The following is a 22,832-nucleotide window of genomic DNA, read 5'->3' as shown; positions in this document are numbered from 1 at the left end:
TAGGATTTGAACAAATATATTCTCACAGTTAACATGAAGTGAGCTTTATATTAGATTAGCATCCTCCCTTATATGTATAACCATTAACAAAGTCTATATAAGGGGGGAGCTAGATGGCAGAGTGGATAGAGCACCGGTCCTGGAATCAGGAGTACTTGAGTTCAAATGAGGCCTCAGACACTCAATAATTGCCTAGCTGTGTGACCTTGGCAAGTCATTTAACCCCATTGCCTTAAAAAGCCTATATATTTATATATCTCTCTATATATCTATATATACATGCACATATATATATATGAAAAATATATTTATATAGTGAGAATTTTTATTTTATATTAGAAGAATCTACTGCTCATTTTTGTGAATATATTTACTTCATTTTATGTACCACTCAAAGAATAAGTTACTTTAGGAAAACCTTTATTTGTATGAAGGTTAAAACATTTAGCAGCACTATAGATAAAAATAATTATAGGAATTAAACAAAATTAGGTAAAATTGCTAGGTAGCATATATATATAGTCCTTTACTATTTCCAAAGCATACTGTTTCTATTATTTGATCCTTACAACCACCTTGTGAGGCAGAAGTTATTATTATCTTCATTTTACAGATAGGGAAACTGAATATGAGAGGTAAGTGATTTGTCTAGGGTCACCCAACTACTGAGGTAGAATTTGAACTCAGGTTTTCCTGATTCCAAATTCAATAATCTAGGCACTGTGCCAGCCACCTTGCTGCTTAAAAGAAATGACAATGAAAAATGATTCATGATATTTAGTTATATTAGGTTTCTTCTACTCACAGATGTTGAAATTTCATGTAGACATTTAATATATTCAATAGTAACTTTAGAAAAACATTATTCATGATGCCTACAAACTTTTAATTGATTAAAGTGACAATATTCAGGTGTTTTCAGGCTGGCAGGTGAAGTTTAAGTTTTAATTTTTCTAATTAAGTTTTTCTAATTTTTTCTTTTTTTAGGTTTTTGCAAGGCAATGGGGTCAAGTGGCTTACCCAAGGGCCACACAGCTAGGTAATTAAGTGTCTGAGGCCGAATTTGAACTTAGGTACTCCTGACTCCAGGGCTGGTGCTCTATCCATTGCGCCACCTAGCCACCCCAAGTTTTAATTTTTCTAACATTCCCCTTTTAGCAATAATGTAACAAATTATCATCCTGAAAGTTCTTGCTTTCAAAAGGAATAGCTCTTTAAAAATTATCTACTAGCTAATCATTAAATTCAGTTCTCTGAATGACTGTTCTTCAGTCCATTTTTTTAACTTCTAGTACACACACACAGACACACGTACAAACACACAAATTGAGATAAGCAATTAAAACCTGGGATAATGAAGTATGACAAAAAAAAGTGTTCTGTTGGGTCTAGTAGATAAAGTATTGTGATAACTAGTGCTCCTGGCTTAATCGGAAATTTATCAATCAAAGTCTGATTAAAAAAGTCCACTGAAAGCCAGAGATTACTTTATGTACAAACTCTAAGATTAGATATTAATATAAAGAGTGATACACAAATAACTTACTGGCTCTTTAATAGGTTTTTCATTGGTCTTTGTTTAAAAAAACCCCCAAAACATCCCTAAATAAATAAATAAACCAAAAAATCCCCAATTACTTGTGGTGGCAGAGCTATCTAATTATTATCACACTTCACTAAAGTCTACTACATATTTAACAAATGATGAGAATACAAGTCACCAAGGATCTTATTTATGAACTATAAATTAGAATGCAATTTCAAATCAATTTGTAGTCTATTCTGAATAAATGGTGAAAAGATTGCCATTAAAATTTTATTTAACATATCCTATTTAAATGGATTCAAAATCAGACAGAATCTTATGCTTTTGGTTTGTAGCTTGTAGTATGTAGATAAATTCAGGAATTTTAAAAAATCAATTTACATGATTTTTATTTTTCATTGTATATTAGATTTTGTGAAGACATGTAAAATTAATGCTTTCAGTTAGTGCTAGAAAAAGCTGGATTTTTGTTCTTATATAAACTTTACCTATATGTTTGGCTTGTTTTTGTTGTCTACACCACAGGTATACTAAGTCCCTTTTAGGAAATTCCCTTGAGCAACTGTTCTGTAATGTACAGTTTTGTGCTTGGGACATTTAAGTTAAATGTTTTGCTCAGTCACATAGGAAGTATTGTATCAGAGGTAGGACTAAGATCTAGTTCTTCTTGACTGGGAGGCTGGTAGATGCCAAATCTTGATACAAATCTTGAACTCATAATTGAATTCATAATTGGATATGTAATCACTATTAGATTAAAGTACTAAAAAGAAGTCCATTTTGTTGTTTGCTTTGTTTTTTTTTAAGTTTCTTTTCACTTTGTACTTAAATACATTTGGTACTTCAGGATGGTAGATAAAAATTAAAATGTACTCATTTGCCATGAGAAAGAGAGAGAATGACTGTATTTCCTGAAAATCTGTTACCTCAAAAAAATACCTAATTAAAATGACTTAAACTAGATCCACAGTGACAAAGGAAACAAGAAAAATGTGTGACTGAATTGGACTAATGTGATCTTCAAGATGCCCAATTCTTCAAATTAGTTCTTTTTCTCTTTCCTTTTATCAGAAATAAAAAGTGAGAATGGGAGGTAGGGAAGATGGAGGAGAGGCTGATGCAGCACAAAAAGCACATTGTCATTTCTTCCCAAACTCTTGATACATTAAAAACAAACAAATGATGGACTGATCTGGTGTAGCATTTAATTTACCAAGCAACAAAGTAAAAAGGTTCCAAATTGAAATAACTTAATGGATTCTGAAAGATGTTTCAAAGATGACATAGTTACTTCCAATTCTTAATCACGAATACTTCATGATGGCATCTTTCAGGCTTTCAGAATTTGTACTTCTTCATGATCATTAGCATCTATTCTCTTTGATATTGTCTCAAAAGAATTTAGAAAGCTATTTACTCCTTTTACTCCTCCGTAATTTCACTGAGTCACTTATATTTGACAGAAAAGATTTAAACTGCTAAGCCTAGATTTTTCCAAGTTCTTTTATCTATATGTAGCCAAATTTTGCATTTAAAAAACACTATTTATAAGAGGGGTGTGTGTGGGATATCAGGAAAATTTCAATGAATGAGGATCAGAAGATTATTTCAAACTGATTACATGGCTAATCACTAACAAATAGGACATTTTTTTAAAATGCCGTGTCTATTCATATGTTTGAAAGTTCGACTTATGACCTTTCTTTTTGATCTCACATGACATAGAGAATAGTGAAGACAGGAGCTTAGCAAATATCCAGAAATATTCTGATAGAAATTCCTTTTAGAGGTAATTTAGCCCCTCCCAAATGAAAATGTCTGGATGAATGAGTTTTTCACTCTTCTTCCATATATTTTGTCAGTAACATAGACTTAATAACAGAGCTGTCCACCTATAAGATCCACTTCTAAGGGGACTCTTTAGGCTAGAAGTTATCAATCTGGGTTTCATGGCCCCCCAGACAAATTATGGTTATCTGTGAAATTAAATGAGAAAAATTACATATTTATTCACACATATTTGATATACTTTGTAATTCTCTGAATTTCATTTTATGCATTTAAAAACACTTTGGTAAGAAGGGGCTGACAGGTTTTTGTAGACTCTGCTAGGGGAACATTTTATCACCCCCCCCCCGTGTTTTTTTCACATCTCCTTATGCTATAGGTGAAATATGGCTAGTTTCTGTTGTATATAGTCTTATTTACACTGTTTACTTGTGGTTCCAAGGAGAAAAATTTCACTTCTCCCAAAATACTATACACCTAAGCAATCATCTTTGCAGATGATTCACAGATATAAATCTGTATATCTCCAGTCATTGTCTTTTCCCCAAGTACAATTAAATCTTATTAATTCTGTTACACATCTTAAACTGGATGTTTTATAGGCATTTCAAACTCAAAATATCCAAAACAGAACTCTATCTTTGTTCCCAAATCCTCTGCTCTTCCTAAAATTCCTTTTTAATGTCAAGTATGCCACAATCCTCCCAGTCATTGAGGCTTACAACCTTGCCTTCTCACTTGCCTTCATCCAATTCATTTCTCATATACCTACCCTTTTCTTTAATCACAGAATCACAATCTTATTTCAGGTCTTATCACCTTTCACCTCTGCCCTAAGTCTCTTCCCACTCCAAAATATATCCTACTAAGCTGCCAAAATGATTTTTAAGTATGGGTTATATTATTCTCTACTCCATAAGTTCCAGTAACCCCTCCAGAATCAACTATAAAATGTTCTGTTTGGCATTTAAAGCACTTCATAATCAACCTCTTCTTACCTTCCAAGTCTTGCACTGGGGTCTACCAGCTGCTCCTTGACTACATTATTCCATCTCAAGAGCTTTGGCACGGAACGTCCCCATTGTCTGGAAAGCTGGGCCCTTTTATTTCTGACTCCAGGTTTGCCTGACTTCCTGCAAGACTCAACTTGAAAGGGGAGGCTTTTCAGCACCCTCTGCCTTCCCTTCTGGTGCTTTCCCTTCAAAGGTGACCTTTCTTTTTCTTTGCATAAACCAAACACATACCTAATTATTTAAACACTGTCTTCTCCTTTATGGGTAAGCTCTTTGAGGGCAGAGACTGTTTTTTGCTTTCCTTTGTATCCCCCCCCCCTCAGTTCTAGACATAGTTCCTGGCATATAAGAAGAAGCTGAGTAATTATACTTAAGATATCTGATAATTTTTAGACATGATTTTAATGCCAATAAGTTTGAAATGCAAGGCATTTTTAAGATGAAATACCCAATTGTTAAAGTAGTACCTTAAATCCATATCTGATCAGTTTAAAAATATTAACACTGAAATTTTTAGGGATTACCAACCACTAAAGTACTTGGAACACCCAAGAAATGGCCTTTTCAACCAAACCTGATACAGAGAGCAGCATCAAGTTAAGAAGAATGCATGATAAGATATGTCTCTTTGAAAACAATTTAAAGGATAATTGTAACATTTTAATGAACTAAAAAGTTTACTATCAAAAGACAATAGTATGCAAAAATCTGGCTTACAACATTCTCATTAATAAAAAAATGTTAATTGGTATTAATCTTGGTAGCAATAGTTTGTAAGTAATAAAATTTTTCAATATGATTGTTCTGGAGAAAACATATAAGCTCATACATCATTGAATATCCTTTCTAGGTATAATTAATGATAGGCTATTCTTTGCTACTAACCCACTATCAATAAGATGTTTGCTTGTAATTGAATTTCTAGGTTTGGGGATAGATTTGCACTGAGATATCCACAGACTGACTCAGTCTTCCTAGTGAAAAGGACTTATATACATATATAAGATGGATGTTTGGAGGCAAAGTCAACTATTTGGGAAGCCTATAAGAAAAAAAATTGCCATATAACTGCAAATCGCCTATCAGTATTTAAACAACTCTCCAGTATTTCAGATCAATAACCATAAAGGCCTTACAGGGGAGTATCTCAATCTTTTATGTATGGAATGATCCCTCAATTATAATTCATTTCAATTATGGAATATATAAAATAACTTTTTCATGGTTTCTGAGGTCTCTTATAGCCCTATCATTCTATTATTTAGACAGTAGAATGGACTGACTTATGATTACCAAAATATTTTTTCCTTTAAAATTGTGTCTTTCTTAATTTGGAAAGTAGATAGAGGATATTGAGGGCTAGGGATTGTGGTAGGTGGAAGGCTAGTCCAATGGTCATATGTAAAAGCTTTTTTGTAAAGACAGGTCTCTTAGAGTATGTTTATTGGAATTCTGGCTTAAAGTAGAATTTAAATAGATATTTTGTCATTTCTGATTTTGCCACTTTAGTTATACTAAATAAATATTTTTATTGATATTTGTAAAAATTATAAATGTATATAATGGAAGAAAATTTATGTCTCAAAAGGTATTCTACACTATAAATAATGCATTTTAAAATACATTTTGAAAGTATCCACAAATGGAAAAATGTTCAACCTTCAATGATGGGCGTGATATCATTTCAGGAGAAATAGCTGGCAAAAATTACATTCTATTTTTAGTATCAACTGAAAGAAAAAAGATTGTCTTCAGTAAAGATATTAAAAATTGGAATCCACTCAGTAGATTTTAATAAAGTACAAATGCAGATGGCTTTTACAATTGAAGTCATTATTCATTAAAATATGATTTATGTTACTAATATATAGAAACCATAGGATTTATTGATTTCAAGGGAACCCACAAAACAGTTTATTTACTTATTGACATCTGGGCAGATGAAAATTCCAAACTCTTTTTCACAGGAAAACAATAATATATAGCATGGGAGGTAGAGAAGAATAAAGATCTACTATATGTCAGGAAAATAAAATAAAGGATGGAACTCTTTTTCACACTCACTGAAACTTAAGAAATATGCTACATTCTCTCACTCAAGGGATCATGAGAAAAATATATTTTAAATGATATAAACAAAGAGAGATATGAGATTAAACAATCAAAAGGAAAATGAAACTTTAGAAATCAACTCTAAAACAAAAATGAAAACAATAGGAGTTGAATGAAAAAAAGTAGGCCATCAATAGACATTTATTTTGATCAAGCCTAATTTGTGACTTAGGGAATGCCAATTATTTTTAAAACACAGAAAAGAAGCATGGCTATCAGACATCCATTGGAAATCTAACACACTGAATAAATATTCTGAAGAGCTATGAAACTTTAACCTTTTGAGTGCTAGTCCATTAAATTCCAAATGTGATTTAAGTGGAAATTTAAAAAAATACGCTTCATTCTTTCCTACTTTATTTAGCAGAGTAAATGAAATATTGTAGTTATTATACTATGCTGTAAATTTAGCTAAACACAGTATGGCAGGACTATCCAAAATGCAGCTGGTGGGCCCATGTCCATAGTGCGATTTAGTGTGGCCCCTGATAGATTTACTAAATGCTTTAGTTTTTTTAAAATTTATTTAAGGCAATGGGGTTGACTTGCCCAAGGTCACACAGCTAGGCAATTATTTAAGTGTCTGAGGCCAAATCTGAAATCAGGTCCTCCTGATTCCAGGGCCAATGCTCTATCCACAGCACCACCTAGTTGCCCCACTAAATGCTTTAGTTAATGAAACTGAGTTACTGCAGAGCTCTCACTAAAATGACAAATCAAAATATACTGTCTATTTTTTCAAGAAAAACTTAAAAGTAAGGTTGGACAGCCCTGCAGTATAGGATTGAATGGCTATAAATAGAGAACAGCAATGTTCTAGCAACTTGCTTTCTTAAAAAAGATCTGGTTATTTGCTTCCTTCTCACAAAGGTAGAATGAAGCATATGCAATTTGTACTATCTCTTGAGGAGTGTAACTTGGGTAACTTTCTCAAAGAATAATGAATCAAAATATAATAAAAAATAAACAAGAAAATTATTATCTTCATCTTTTTTCTGTCTTTTATTAATACTTTGACTTTATTCAAAACATAACTTATGATTTCTACATGACTAGTAAAGAGCACAGGTATCTCTGAGTTCTCTTTCCTCATCTCTAAATAATCATACCTCAGCTGTCTTTGTGTTATACATTCAATTGCCCTTGAGAGTCATAGAACAGATGAAGTCATGTGTTGGAAGATAAACAAACTAAAATCCAACTGTACTGATCCTCAAAAGTCCTCATAATAATGAAGTTGAAAGTATACAGAAATTTGTTTAGTAGTTTGTATGCATATAACATGTAGGCTAGGACATTTTATCTGTAATGTTCCTGTCACTTCCCAAAGGTTAACACAGAATCAACAAATGGATCCCAGTATATGTGAAGTTTTGTAATAAAAGAAATTTCATAAGCAAATTCCTCCTTCATGTAGGTAAGTTAAACATAAAAGAAAGCTTAGAGAAAATTATGGCTTAGTTGTCATATGATAGTCTAATGATAATGGCTGAAAGAGATTTTGTTGGCTTGGAATAAGTATTTCCTCAAACAATCTAGCACAAAATTTTCAATTTTGAATACTACTCCATCATCATGACTATAATATAAGGTAAGAGAGTCATTCGTACAACAGTAGTCTTCTGGAGACACTATATGGTTGTTATTTGTGGGATGTTATAATCTCTAAAGAATTAAAACTACTGATAACTTAGAAAACAAAGTAGAGCTAAACAGAAATTGTTAGGCTAATCATGCTGCTAATGATGACTCCTACGAAACAAATGATGTAAAAGACATAATTTTTAAAAGATGTGATCAGAAGAGGAGAAGAATTGTTTACACAGAGAGAATAACAGATGAAAGGCTTAAATGATGGTATGATGGTCTGGTATCCATAGATCCACACCAATGAGTTCACAGATATGCTAAAATATAAAGTAAAATGTGACACAGGAAAAGTGCCATTGGGAGAAAGTCCTCCAAAAATATTAGAGCTGGAAGAAACCACTTTCAGTTGGAAGCAGGGGATTGGGGGGTAAGGAGGGGATCAGACTAGTATTGATAGTACCTGAGCTACTTTTTGAAGGAAAAGAAAGGTTTCAATAGGTGGATTTAAGAAAGGAGTCTGTGCTCAAGGCAAGGAGGCTGACCTGTGAAAAAGCAAGGGGAATGAGATCAGAAAACTGTCAACAAAAGTCTGATTTGGCTTTCCAAAAACCTTGTTCTTAAGCAGTGCTCTCTAGCTTCCTAATCTTAAGTAGACAGTAGCTATCTGTTTCAAGTCTTGGACTGCTCTTCATCATAAAACCAATGCGTATATGCCTCTCTCTCCTATTGTTATCAGGTTGACAAAGAGTTGCCTAAGTTCCTTTGGGAGGGAGTCATTAATTATTAGATACTCATTTATTTTTCTCCTAGACCTTTACAGACAATCTCACTTGGGGTCACCTGAGTATTCAAATCATCATTCTTCAGGACAAGTTTTTCCTTTTCAGGTACAGCCCCCTCCTTCTCAGAAAGAATTTTACATCTGCCACTTATCTCCAAGGATTCAGAGGTAACCCTATAAACTAAAAAATGCTGTTAGTATAAAATATTACTGTCTAGGCCAACAGATAGAAAAGTTGGAGAAAAATATGAAGAGAAGTTGTACAATCTAGTAAAATCTTAAGTGTTTTCATACCATCTGTATAAGAGTAAATTTAGGCAGAAAGGATTATAATGTATTTTGTCTTTTTTTTTTTTCAGCCATTTCATTATCCAAGAATATCTAGACCCATATTCTCTTGGGGCCCACATCTCTTTTCAAGTTAAGAACTATCAATCATCTGGTAGTTCTATTAAACAAGGAATGTCATGACCTGTAACTCTTATCTATATTTAAAGGAAAATAGTCATACATTAAGAGAAGAATCAATATTACTTTTTTATCTTTTATGCATGAAAAAGTACTCTCAGCTGACAGTTATTAATGTCATGATTTCCAATAAAATATAGAAAAACTGAAGCTAAAGTATTAAGAAAACTTGCAAACTTCAAAAGAGAGAGCATTGGAAAAATTTATATAAACAATTGTTACTAAATGTATTTTGATGTTTCTTAGCACTGGTAGATAGAAGCCTAAGTATATTCTAGATATAATTTTTTTTCCTCCTCTGACAAGAGTTAAAGCTCAGGATAAAGTTTAATGGTATTTTGTTGAAAATTGTTTCTATTTTAAAATATTGAAGTTTAAAATAATCATTATTTTGTCAAGACTTCTTGAATATCTACCGCTATGCTCTTTCCAACTGAGCCTTAGCTTCTACCCCCTATCAACAAGAAAATTGGATTTTATCCCTGGAACAACAATGGATTTTACTAAGCCATCTCTGGCTTTCTCATGCTCGATTTTAGGATTCCACAGTACTTCTTTGACACCTCTAGCTATGCCACTGTGCTTATTATACTGCTGCCCATCCCTACATCCCACATTTGCTTTCCTTTTTGCATTGTTTTTCTCTATTAGAATGTAAGTTTCTTGTGTGCAGGGACTTCTGTGGAATGCTTCTTGTCTCCTCAGAATTTTGAATAAAGTCTGGCAAATAGCAAGCACTTAATGCATGCTTTCCCTCATTTGCCTGTCTATCCATCTAATAATACAAAAAAAAGATAATTTTTTTTCCTTTCTACAAGTTCATTGACATTCTTAGAATACTAAATGTCCTTCATTTTCTCAGAAAATCAGATTTGTATCATATGAAAGAAAAAGGAACACACCTCTATTACTATATTATCATTATACCTTATTGCCCAGGGTAGGATGATACTATGCTTAGACTATCTTGAAAGTATAATTGAACAATTTCAAAGAACTCTAAGAAAAATTTGGTAGCAGTGTTTAATTAAGATTTTTAACCTTGCTACAAATATTTCAGGAAATTTCACTAATAAGACACTTCTTTATAAAAAACTAGATCCACATAATTCTTTGGTAACTGAAATAATTATTGGTAAGAATTAAATACTTTCAAAGTGTTTGATAGTATTAAGAAAGATGAATTACCATATAGCTAGATAAGTTACATTTTAGCTAAATTTTCATCTGTTTCTGTGGTCAGTGATGATCAAATATTTAAGAGGATAATCCAAGTGAAAATTAAGTTGCCTAGGAGAAGAAAGAAGTGTACATCAATACAATTTGGTTTTGTGATCAGGAAAAACATTATATCATTGATATTTTAGCAAGTGGTTAATTTCAATAACTGTCCCAATTTTTTCCACTGTATTTTAAAATATTAATTCTATAGGGGTTGCTTCATTTTCATCTTTGTATTCTCACCCCATGGCATAGCGGGCACTTGGTACATGTTTAATAAATGCTTTTAGACTGCCTGATATAGAACCTTAATTTTCTTTCAGAACCAATAATAATGCTACAAATTCCTTTGAGTTAAAAAAACCCCATAAAGACCACCTGAAAATTCTAGTATATAAAACAATCATAATAAACCTTTCTAAAAATAGTTCCATTCATTTTCAGTTCCATTACGGAAGAAGTGATGCAAAAATGCAATTGAGTAAATGGCACAATGCTTTACAAAAATTAAGAGCATTTTAATGGCAAGGTCTATGGAGTGAAAAATAAGCTTTTTACTTTGGATCAGATGCTCATTTCTCTTCTGCACAAAAAGACTCCATGAAAATAAATAGGAATGCTAATCACTCAAGAAAAGTTCAAGGAATGTGGAAAGAAATGAGAATTACGTCCTTTGTGTTACATGTTTATATGAATGGGGTATAACTGGATAATGTCCAGTTCCCAAAAAGACAGAAGGTAAGACTTGAATTTGTAAGTACTTTTCACTTAAATTACCTTCCAGATGTATTCCTTAGAATGGCAAGAGCATCTGGATAGCCATCCATGTTGTAGTCTCCAATGTGAAGAGTAATTGGAATGGGTATTTCATCAACTGTTAGCTGTTCATGATTAAATGGCACAAAGCCCCACACTGTGCCCTTGTAGCTGAAATCTTGTATCACTGGAATCCACTGAAATAAAAAAAAATAAAGTTAATGTCTATAAATTTATTCATAAAAATACTATGAAAATTTATTCAGTTTTTTAAAATGGTTCCTTTTTTAAAAAAATTTCATATGTTCATTCTAATGCATATTCTTATGTTTTCAAGACAACCTAGTTCCCTTAAAGTCCTTTTGTTTACAACACTGAATGAGGCAATCTGTTATAGTTTACTTTTGGGAAAAATGTGTAATGTTTTCAAAAAACTGTATAGCTTCCTTCTGGAATTTCATTCAGCCCTACTCTTAGTCGAGCTTTTAGAGTCTTTTAACCAAAAATGCCCTTCTAACAATCTGGGTCTGGGTGGAAATAGGATTCACATTTTAAGGGACTCAAAATTCATTTTTAAATTAAAGCAAAATATGCATTCAGCTTCAAATGGGCATTCAATTTTGGCACTCACCTCAAGTAAACTCAGACTGAAAGTACCTCTCCAACTTTATTTTTGTTCCTGTTATTCTCCAAAGATAACATTAGCTGTCAACTTCAGCATCAGCTAGCACTGAAATTTTTCTAACATCATGTTGAACTGGCATTTTCTTCAATGGAAATGAGAGATTGAGCTTTGTATGGGAGAGTGATCTCTATCACCCAAAGTATTAGGGTCTAGATTTATTTCACTATTTTCTTTTCAATACTGACTATAATGGGGATCAAAGAAAGGAAATGCTAATTGGGAGGTAAGGTTTGAAAAACCTCTCTCTTCTGAGTGACCCTAACTACCACTTATTACATCTGAAAATGAAAAAAAATATATAAAAAAGTGGAAAGTATGCCAATTAAAATATAGTTGTGTGTATAATTAGAAGCTAAAAAATGTCAGAAAATAATATCATACGCAGGTCCACTGACTGGACTGAAATGGGAGGAGACCACATGCCAACAGATTATTTTGTTTAAGCAGGTGACTCATTTACATGGCACAAAGCCATATTAGGTTAAAAAGGGCTCTTATAAAAAAGACTTAGTCCAGAGAGTGCCTCAAAAAACTTAAGGTTATTCAGGGAAAGGCAGATCATTTCATAAAAGTCCCCAACTTAAAGAAGACAAATGTTTTAGATAAGTTCTATAACTTTCAGATTTTCATTAAAATATTTTTTAAAAATAGTGAATTTCCTAGGTACAAAGAACTTAAAGGTGGTGGAAAACTTGATGATCAAGAAGAGAGGAGTCAGGGTTTTGACACAGTCTTCTATTTCTGAATCCAGTGCTCATTTCCCTACATGTGATTGTTAATTATCTTAGTTAACAACTTAATGATGATAAATGACATGAGATAGAGAACACTTCATAGTTACCCAGGATTTAGAGATGGAAGGGATTTTAGGAATCATTTAGTTTCACTCCATTTTACATATGAGAAAGATAAGGCATAGGAAGGTAACAACTTATTGGGAGGTGTCAGAGGTGAGCCTGACACTAAATCCATGCAGGATTTGAGATCTTTAAACCTCTAAAGAGGTTTCACGTTTCAATTCTCAGTGCCAAAACACAAAGAATCTAATAAAATAAAAACATGTTGTTCTGATTATTTACTATGCAGGAAGAGTCCCTATTATGCTAGTATTTTAAACACTGTAATAATGACAGTTTCTTAAATCCTATGCTATTTCTCTATTTACAGAGTAATGATTTTATGGTTTTGGAATTACAGTTGACATTACCTATAACTTGAATTCATTTGTAATTACTAGGTCTACTTATTCATGTGAAACTGGCCTGAGGTGTTACTTGAAACAATCTATTTTGCAAGACTTCAAATTTTTAATTTCAGACTTTTAAATTTTTTAAAGACTGGATGGAAAGCTAAAGAATCCAGGAAAAAAAAGGAAATGGAGGAATAAATTAATACAGGCACAATATATGACCTGTCTCTAGATTAGGTTCACAATATGGTCAATTTTTTATTCTGTTTCCCAATAGGCAGGAAACAGCTGCCTAAATTTTGCAATTTTATTTTACATCTAGGGGCTCTTCCAGTTACTGTTAAGGTATGAAAAAATATATATCTATCTATCATTCCCACATCACTTCTTTACTTCAACTATCATGTTCTGAACTTTTTTCCTCTGACATATATAAAGGTAAAATGTACAGTTTGAACATTGGAAAACGATTATATTTAACATCAAACATAGAAGAATATTGTTTTTAAACAGTTATAATGGCTTTATAAATAGTTACTAATACTGTGTTCATGTTTTACCAGGAAACATAATGGATTGATTTTTGAATATACAAAATAAGTGCAATGTTGTTACATATATTTGACTTATAAAGGCTTTCTTCATCAGAACAGATTCTAGCATTGTACTGTATCCTGAAACCCTTACTAACTCTGAACACCTTAACTAAGTAATACAAAAACAAGAGTGATAAAGAGCTTTTTTAAAAAATTGTTTTGGGATTATTTTGGTTCACTCTTCACACACTATATGTCTGTTGCCACATTTCATTATATTTGCCTTAGCAAGACAGTGGTTATGTACCTGATTAACCATTCCTGGTTTAGCTAAATAGATAGCACTTCTCTGGCAATTTTCATCTTCACATCCTGGCAATAAGTGATCAGTTTGTCCATCTCCATCTGCCAAAAGAAATGACATGACTCTATTGCCATCCAAAAAAAAAAAATGAAATGTTCTTTCACATAAAATTAAATCTTCAGTGTTCAAAGACTGTATTAATTTGGTCACAATGGAAATGTTTTCCTCAGAATTAGATTTTTATTTATATTTCATTTAAATATTTTATTTAAACTGTGAATCCACTGAAGAAAGTCCTACAATTGTGCTCATTATTCTATTAAAACTTTGGATTATTCAGTCTTAAATGGGCCATAAATCTTTCACAATTCTTTTGCTTTCCTTTCTCTACTTGCTATCATACTCACAACTTACTGCCCTCAAACTTTTTCTTCTCAAGACACTGACAATTCCACCTCAGCAGAGGGCTCAAAATCTTACACTTCACTGAAAATAGTATAACTTCAATTCCATACTTCAAACCAGCTCAATAACACCTCTACTCCCAGATCTCTCTTCTTTTGCTCCAGACAGATGACCTTCCTCTACCAAATGCCAATTCAACTAGTACCCCTGATTCCATAAGTCTCTGGCAGCTTACCTCTTCAATCAAATACATATGTATTCAATGCATGTTTTTGATCTCTACTTTTATCACCTTCCAAACACTCCTCAAACCATTGCAATTTGGCTTCCACGTTCACCACCACCACCACCACAAGGGAAACTTATCTTTCCAAGATCCACAATGATTTCATTACAGCCAATCCAAATCCTTACTCTTTTTGATCTTTTTGAAGTTTTTGACATTAGGGACCACTCCACCTTAAGGGATACCCTTTCCTCCTAGGTTTTCCTGACATTCTTATCATTACAATCCTTCTCAGAATGCAACCTGCTACAGTAGAAAGTTACTGAATTTGGAGACAAGGTACACCAGGATTTAAATCTGCCACCTATGAAGATTTCAGAAAATTCCTTAATTATTCTAGGTCTTGTTTTTCTCATACATAAAATGTGATAGCTGGACAAATTTCAGATCTAATCTAATCACATTATTATTATTATTATTATTATTATTATTATTATTATTATTATTATTATTATTATTATTTTAACAATCTATCATCACCTTAGCAGGAACATTACCTTTCTAGTTGCTAATGTAGCCAAAGGTTGAATATGAATCTCATATCTACCCATCCACTTCTCATGTCTTTCCTGAACTCCACAGTTCCAGTTTCCAGGGGCCTGATGAATATCTTCACCTGAGTGTCTCATGGACATCTCAAACCTTCCTATTTTTTCAATGGACACTACCAGTGTTCCTGTTGCCTAGGTTTACAACCCAATAGTCATCCATGACTCTTTCAATGACTCTCCATATTCCTTCATATTGTTAATCAAAAAACATTAAGCACCTATTTATGCCTAGAACAGATAAAAGATAGTTATTGCTCTTCAGGAGCTCACAGGCTATTGGCAGAGACAACTTGTAAACAAAATAAGTACAAATTAAATATAGGATAAATAGGACATAATCAATAGTGGGAAAGCATAGAATTTAGAGGGACTGGGGAAGACTTACTGTAGAAGATAGGATTTTAGCTGAAATCTGAAAGAAATTGGGAGGTAGAAATGAAGGAGAGTATTCCAGGCATGAGAGAGACCAGGCCACCAATGAAAATGCATGTTGTTGGGGTATGGGGGGGTGTTCCTTGTTTGAAAAACAGCAAATGAGACTTGTGTCACAGTGTATATGGAGTGGAGTGTGTAAGGTGTAAGAAGCCTGAAAAGATAGAGTGGCAGTTTATGAAGGACTTTGGATGCCAGAGGATTTTATATTTGATCCTGGAGATGATAACAGAGAACCACTGGAATTTACTGAATAGTGTGAGTAGCATGATATATCAGACATGTGCTTTAGAAAAATCACTCTGATAGCCAAGTCTGATAGCCAGGTGGAGGATGGACTGGAGCATGGAGACACTTGTGGCAAGGAAACCAACCAGAAGACTACTGCACTAGTCTAAGTATAGGGTTATAAGGGCGATGGCCATATCAGAGGAGAGAAGGGTGAGTATATGAAACATAATGAAGGGATAATTGACAAAACTTGGCATTCAATAGCAAGACATGTTGATTCTGTTTCCATTACATCTTTTGCATCTACCCCCTTTTCTCTACCCACACCACAGAATGTCTTAGCTCAGGCCCTCATCACCTTTTACCTGTACAACTACAATAACCACTCAGTTGGTCTCCATTGGTTCCATCCTCTCTCCTTTCCAATATGGCCTCCATACAAATAGATATTCTAGAAACATACCCAAGTCAAGAAAAACATGCTAAAACAAGATGAAAAATAATTGAATAGATTTCATCATTTCTGAAAAAAAAAAGTGAAATGATACTTCAACTCCCTGCCTCCCAATTTCAAGCTCTGATAAAAAGTTAAAGAAAACATTATCATCTTTGCTGGAATTGGAATAGTGGTCATCAGTGGTCTGAAGAATCACAGTATTCCTTTTCTAGTTATATTAATGACTTTTTTAAAAAAATTTACTTTTAGAAGATAGAGCACCTCAGTTTGGAGTATCTGAATTCAAATCTGGCCTCAGACACTTATTACTTACCATGGGCAAGTCACTTATTCCCATTGCCTTGCAAAAACAAAAAAAAAAAAATCATTTTTTGCCCAGAATTTGCTCAGATCTGGGTCTTTGAGCTGTACTTAGTCATACAGCTGTTAATCTTATAACATTATATGAATTCATTTTATACCAATTAGCAATAATCATTAAGTACCTGATATATGCCAGGCACTATGCAGGGGGATACAAAGACAAAAGAAACAAAAATGCATGTTCTCATTAAATTGATTGTATGTGTGTGTGTGTGTGTATGTTGTGTCTGGTTGTGACATTGTAAAGTTTTAGAATTAGGAGCAAGAAGATCTGAGGTTTACTTCTGCTTCTATTGCTAAAAAGACTTTGGCAAGTCTTTTTGATCCTCAGTATACTTCAATGTAAAATAAAAATCTAATTTGCCATTTTATAGGCATGTGGTATTGAAAAGATTTAAGTTCACCTATTTTTTTCCTTACCAAAATGATCTATGTGGCATGATTTTTCTGTATGTATTCTAGGACCCAGTGTGGGGTAGTGAATAAAGAGCTGGCCTCTTAGTCTGAAAGACTTTGGTTCAAGTCCCATCTCTGAAAACTATTAGTTCTGTGACCCTCTGGAATACATTTAACCATTAAATGCTCTAGGCAACTCTCAAGTCTTTAAGTTACAGAGAAGGTATCTAATCACAATGGTGAAGAAAATCTCCTCCTTCTTATAATGATGAAATCACAGATGCAATCAATCTCTCTTTCCATATATATATATATATATATATATATGCATATATAAATATTTAAAATGCTGATTTTAAGTTTCTATACAACCGATCAGCTCTATTTCAAACTTTCTTCTTAGCATCATACTAAGCAATACTTTGCCCATTTAATCTTGAGTGCTCACTGTATCATATCAAGATGTGTATGAACATTTATGACATGTCTAAAAGGGGTAAAATGTTTTCAAAATGTTATTTAAATCACTGTAAAGAAAATAGCAAGAGGAGACTTAACAATAAGCTGTTTTAGTTTATACACTCACTTTAACAATCTGTGGATATAGATATGCATGGCTATTTCATGCCTTCACAAATATAATCCCTGATAAGAAATAAGCCTTCTTTTGCAGAATTAAACTATTAATATAAATAGTAGAGTTATATTAAAATATGAAAATATATACTTGAGTTTAAAAGGTGGCAATAGTAGTTCTAATATTTGTTTTGACAGGAATATAGAAATACAAAAAAGGCAGAAAAAGTAAAATATTTTTTTAAAAGCAGAGTTTTTAGTTTCAAAAGCTTTAATTAAATGTAAACAATTTGGCATTTAATAATTTCTTGTGCAAAGAACATGAAAATCAATCTGCACAGGATTAAAGTCATTCCCAAAGATTTCTCATTTGCCAAGTTTGGGGAAAAAAAGCTCTTTATTTTTCATCTAAAATTTACAAAATGATTAAAAATAGACACTTTCCTTTCAATTGTATTCATGGTAACAACAGGAAATACAAATATGCTCAGGAAAACTGTAGCATCTAATGGAAAGGTCAATTTTCAAAGAACAGCACTACAATTTGAGTGAACATAGGCACTGATTGTCAATCAATAAAGATTTCATTAAATTCCTGCAAAACTAATCTTCATTTTAAATATTAGCTTTTCATCATCCCAATGCAAGAGGAAATTGATAAGGTCTAGAGAAGGTTTAAAGTAAGATGTACTTACTGACCAAATATGTCTTCAATGATCCTAAAATCAGACACAATTAACAAGAAAATTTGAGTTATCCTAGAATGCTTTATAATCCTTATGAATGCATATATATATGTATATATATATATATATGTATGTATATAATATGGATGTATGATGTATAGCGAGACTGATTGCACTGTGGTAAGAAGTTCCCAGGGAGGAAATTTCCTTAACCAATGCAGATTATATATCTTCTTTGCAACTTTTAATCTTGAGAGTTGTCTAGAGTTGCCTAGTGGTCAAACTAATTTTTAAATTCTCAAATGATAATTCCATATATATCTTTTGAGTTATATGTGTAACTAACAAATTTTATTTCATATATCAAATAAAACCATCCGCAATTCTCTTTTGATTTTAAAACTGTAAAAGTTAACACTACTTCCAAATAAACAACAAAGCTAGCTTCCCCAAATTTTGTTTCAAATTTCATGGCTATTTCCAATTTATCTGTGTTTCTCTTTGTTCCTCCACCAAACATATATTTTATTTTCATTCAAGTATTTTTTATTTTGTAAAAATCTTCCTTCAATTATGCAAAAAAGGGATGACTTCTGTTTCCCTCCCAAATATACCTTATGAACCTAAGTCTGGAAAATTCTAAAAACAAGCATTTTATCTCTTGAGAATTTTATCTTGATGAAAGAGAACAGAATAACCAGATATGAAGCAACCTCTTATAGAGGGGAAATAATTTTTCCTTTTCCATTTTATGAATCTTGCCATTCTAATATTGAGAACTAGAATTTAAACGTAAATTATCAAACAATGAACAAGATAATCTTCTGTACCTACTGTATCATCAACTATTAATTAAGAAAGATATCAAACGCTCAAACCTCAGCTATAATCCAATAGAATCGAGGAATGAATTTTTTTTATGTTTTTTTAATATAAGAACCACACTTTAAAAAACTAAACTAACAGAGAATATATTGATCAATGGTCTATTTCTCTAGTTCTGGCTTAATTGCTGCTTCAGCAATTGCTGAAATATTTGCCATGATGCTGAGTTCATGGAGTCTTGATTCTTCTAACATTTGTTGCCCTCACAGTATTTATTTCCAAGATCAAAGCTTTTAATAAATATGCTCTTCAAAGAAGGAAAAAAAAAAGCAAATATGCTTTTTGAAGTGATGGAACTATTATTCTGAAAAGTCACAGAAACAGAATATTTTCATAAAACAACTCTGATACTAAGAATTGATTTACAGACAGTGAAAGAGATGAATAAGCCATGGGATCCTTTTATAACAAGGAGAATTTTACAGTTACTTCAGTATGGACCATTTGGACATTACTTTCCATTTACATTGTTTGAATATATAATACACATAAACACATGTGTATTGTATATACATATTTGAATATTGGCTCTTCAGTTAGAATATGAGCTTCTTGAAAATAGGAATCATGTTTTTGCTTTTCTTTGTTATCTCCAGAGATCAACACAACGTTTGATACTTTAGTTCAGTGTTTTGGTCATGTCCAACTTTGGGTTTTCTTGGCAAAGACACTTGGCAAAGAGTAGTTTACCATTTCTTTCTCTAGCTCATTTTCCAGATGAGGAAAAAGAAGAAACAAATGAAGTTAAGCGATTTGCCTGGGTTTGGTTGCACATCTAGTTAGTGACTGGTACTGAGTTTGAACTCATGAAGATGAGTCTTCCTGATTTCAAACCCAGTTCTCCATTTGTGTCATAGCTGCCATGTTTGATGTAGGAAGTTCCTAATGTTAACTGACAAAAAATTTCCTATAATTTATTACATAAAAATATTGCAGAAATTCAGAAAAAATATACAGAAAAATATAATTTACTATGGAAAAAAGGTTACCATTTAATAACAAGGAATGTTTTTGAATCAAAAAATTCCTTTCTCAAAAAATTGTTGCTCTCTTACTTTAATTGATAACTTGAGAAATTTTTCTATGGTGGATGTAAATTATTGTAGGAACTTGTATGAACTACTTTCATGTTACTTAAAATATATGGTATATTTTAATTAAACAATAAGTTTAGTTAGAAAGTACCAAAGCAGTCTGAAAGAGGTGAACACTTGATTTGAGTCTGAAGACTCAAGTCTTTTTTTCTGATGGGGGAAGCCACTTCACATCCCTGGATTTCAGTTTTCTCATATGTATCATGAGGACAATGTTGTTGCCATTACCTATATCACAGAATTTCTGTGAAGAATGTATTTACTAAATTTGAAAATAATTGATCTGGACAAGTTTATTTTAACCCTTCTTAATCAGAGGGAAAAAAACCCACACATACACAAATGCATTAAAGGCCTATGGAAAGAGATAATAGGGTGATTTTTTTTTTTTAGGTTTTTACAAGGCAAATGGGGTTAAGTGGCTTGCCCAAGGTCACACAGCTAGGAAATTCTCAAGTGTCTGAGATCGGATTTGAACCAAGGTACTCCTGACTCCAGGGTCGGTGCTTTATCCACTGGGTCACTTAGCTGCCCCTAGGGTGTTCTCCTTAAAGGACATTTCTCTAGGAAAAAAAATTCAGCTTGTGGGTTCAGTTCAGTCAATATGTACTAACAGCAATCATTTTAGTATCATATTATCACCTATTTTCTGTCCAGAGCCCTATGATTGAGCCAATAGGCCTTATAACTTGAACTTATTTTGTTCAGCTTTGGTAACAGTCAATATCCCTCAAGTCCTTTATTTTTTTTTTTAAGTTTGTCCTTGAGGGTAATGGTATGTAATGGCTAGCCAGAATTAAATGTGCAAAAGTCTTGGAAAAATTTCTCTGTGTGAAGCTAATGAACTTGGATGAAATTCACAAGTGTACCCTACTCATTTAAGAAGTGAACCAGTAAGTCCCAAAAAAGTCACATAAAACTTCTAAGTTAAAATTTCTTTAAAAAGAACAAAATTATTCCAATGTATACTGCTTTGGTCTGCTTAAAAATGGAAAAAATCTTAAAAATTCTGAAAGTAATTGTCCTTTTAAAAGAGGGCAAATTAATGCACACTATCTAAAATACTAAGGAAATATTAGTTCGCCTGACAAGAAAATAATATTCAGGATTAAAATCAAAAGTACTGATAAATATCATCCTGATATTTATTTGAAAACATAACATTCATACTAACAGTTTTAGTTCAAGGAGCTATGAAAAGTCACACTTTGGGAGAGCGCATGGGATAGGAGGTGATTGCAGTTTGGAAGGCTAGAGACCTGAATTCAAATGTTATGATAACACTTACTAGCTGGCTGATCGAGGTTAAATCACTAAACCTCTGAGAACCTTGGTTTCCTCATCTGTAAAATGAGGAGAATAAATACTTAAATCAACCAATTTGCAGGGTTGATACGAGCAAAGGACTTTGCAAACCTCAAAGTTTTATGAAAATTTGAATTCTTGTTATTATTCTATGAGTAAATCTGGAGCAGATATTTGAGCAGTTCGCCAATCTCTGACAAGTTACACTGTGTAGTATAATCAGGGATACAATACTTCCATACAGAGTTGTAGATTTAAATATTTTAGTAATTGTTTCTAAGAGCTTAAATTAATTAATCTTTTCTACTTTTTTGAAAGTCAGCAAATCACATTTATTAATAATTATGTATTAAATGTTTACTATGTAGTTCTATTGAGTCCAACATATTGAAACAGAAAGCTTTAAGTAGAAATTTCAACATTCCCAATGTGTTATTTCATTATTAAGATGTACTCTACTTAGAAGCTTTATAGAAATCTGTTATGGGAACTGTTTCTATACAGCTTACTAAGGGAGTCTTTCTGCACATAGTATCAAGGAATTTTAAACATTATTGCTCACCTTTTTCTATCAGTGTTTATTAGCTATTTAGAATGTCTATATTAGCATTTCAACATATAGATCATTTTCATTGTTCATGAAACTATTTTACTTGAAGCAAATCTTACAAATTAATAGTACAAATTTATGAAAGATTAATTCTAAGTTATAGACAATATGGTTAATATTAGCTCTAAATGAATCAATGACTTTCATCTAAATACAATGACATTCACATTTATTGTACCTACTTAAAATCTCTTTATATAAAGTATTTTATTTTCCTTAGTTCCTTGAAAAATGACATTTTACTATATAAAATTACATTTTGTTACATATTAAAAAAATCTAGGCACAACAACCTTTAAAAAGTAACAAAAATTAGGTCTCACAGACCAAATGACTTAAATTTTTTGCCAAGACATAATGTTGAGGTCTAGAGCCTAAGCAAATTGTACATCTTCATGTAGGCAGAATCTGTCTGCTGAATTATAATGGTGACACTAGGGTCTGCATGATTTCAACTCTGACAACCAAGAAATTGCTGCAGCAAATTTATTTTTCCCCTTCTCAGAGCTGTAGCAAATGATAATCATCCAACATTAGCAAAACATCTTAGACAGGGTACTGATTTA

The 22,832-nt window shown here is 32.4% G+C and overlaps 1 protein-coding gene across 4 annotated transcripts in view; it reads right to left on the bottom strand.

Annotated features, from left to right (window-relative positions):
• The window catches only part of ITFG1 (integrin alpha FG-GAP repeat containing 1), a 294,898-nt gene that overhangs the window by 123,396 nt on the left and 148,670 nt on the right, over positions 1 to 22,832 (bottom strand). For 2 of the 4 annotated variants that reach the window (XM_074211415.1, XM_074211416.1), the window contains exons 9-11: positions 18,382 to 18,405; positions 13,993 to 14,090; positions 11,297 to 11,472 (exon numbers count right to left, since the gene is read on the bottom strand). In XM_074211415.1, the coding sequence (XP_074067516.1) occupies positions 11,297 to 11,472; positions 13,993 to 14,090; positions 18,382 to 18,405 (298 nt within the window). The remainder of the gene's footprint in view (positions 1 to 11,296; positions 11,473 to 13,992; positions 14,091 to 18,381; positions 18,406 to 22,832) is intronic. The other 2 variants (XM_074211417.1, XM_074211418.1) reach the window with 1 other exon arrangement.

This window comes from Macrotis lagotis, chromosome 1 (assembly GCF_037893015.1).
Source record: "Macrotis lagotis isolate mMagLag1 chromosome 1, bilby.v1.9.chrom.fasta, whole genome shotgun sequence".
Taxonomy (NCBI): Eukaryota; Metazoa; Chordata; class Mammalia; order Peramelemorphia; family Peramelidae; genus Macrotis; species Macrotis lagotis.
This window is presented reverse-complemented; position numbering and strand designations above follow the sequence as displayed.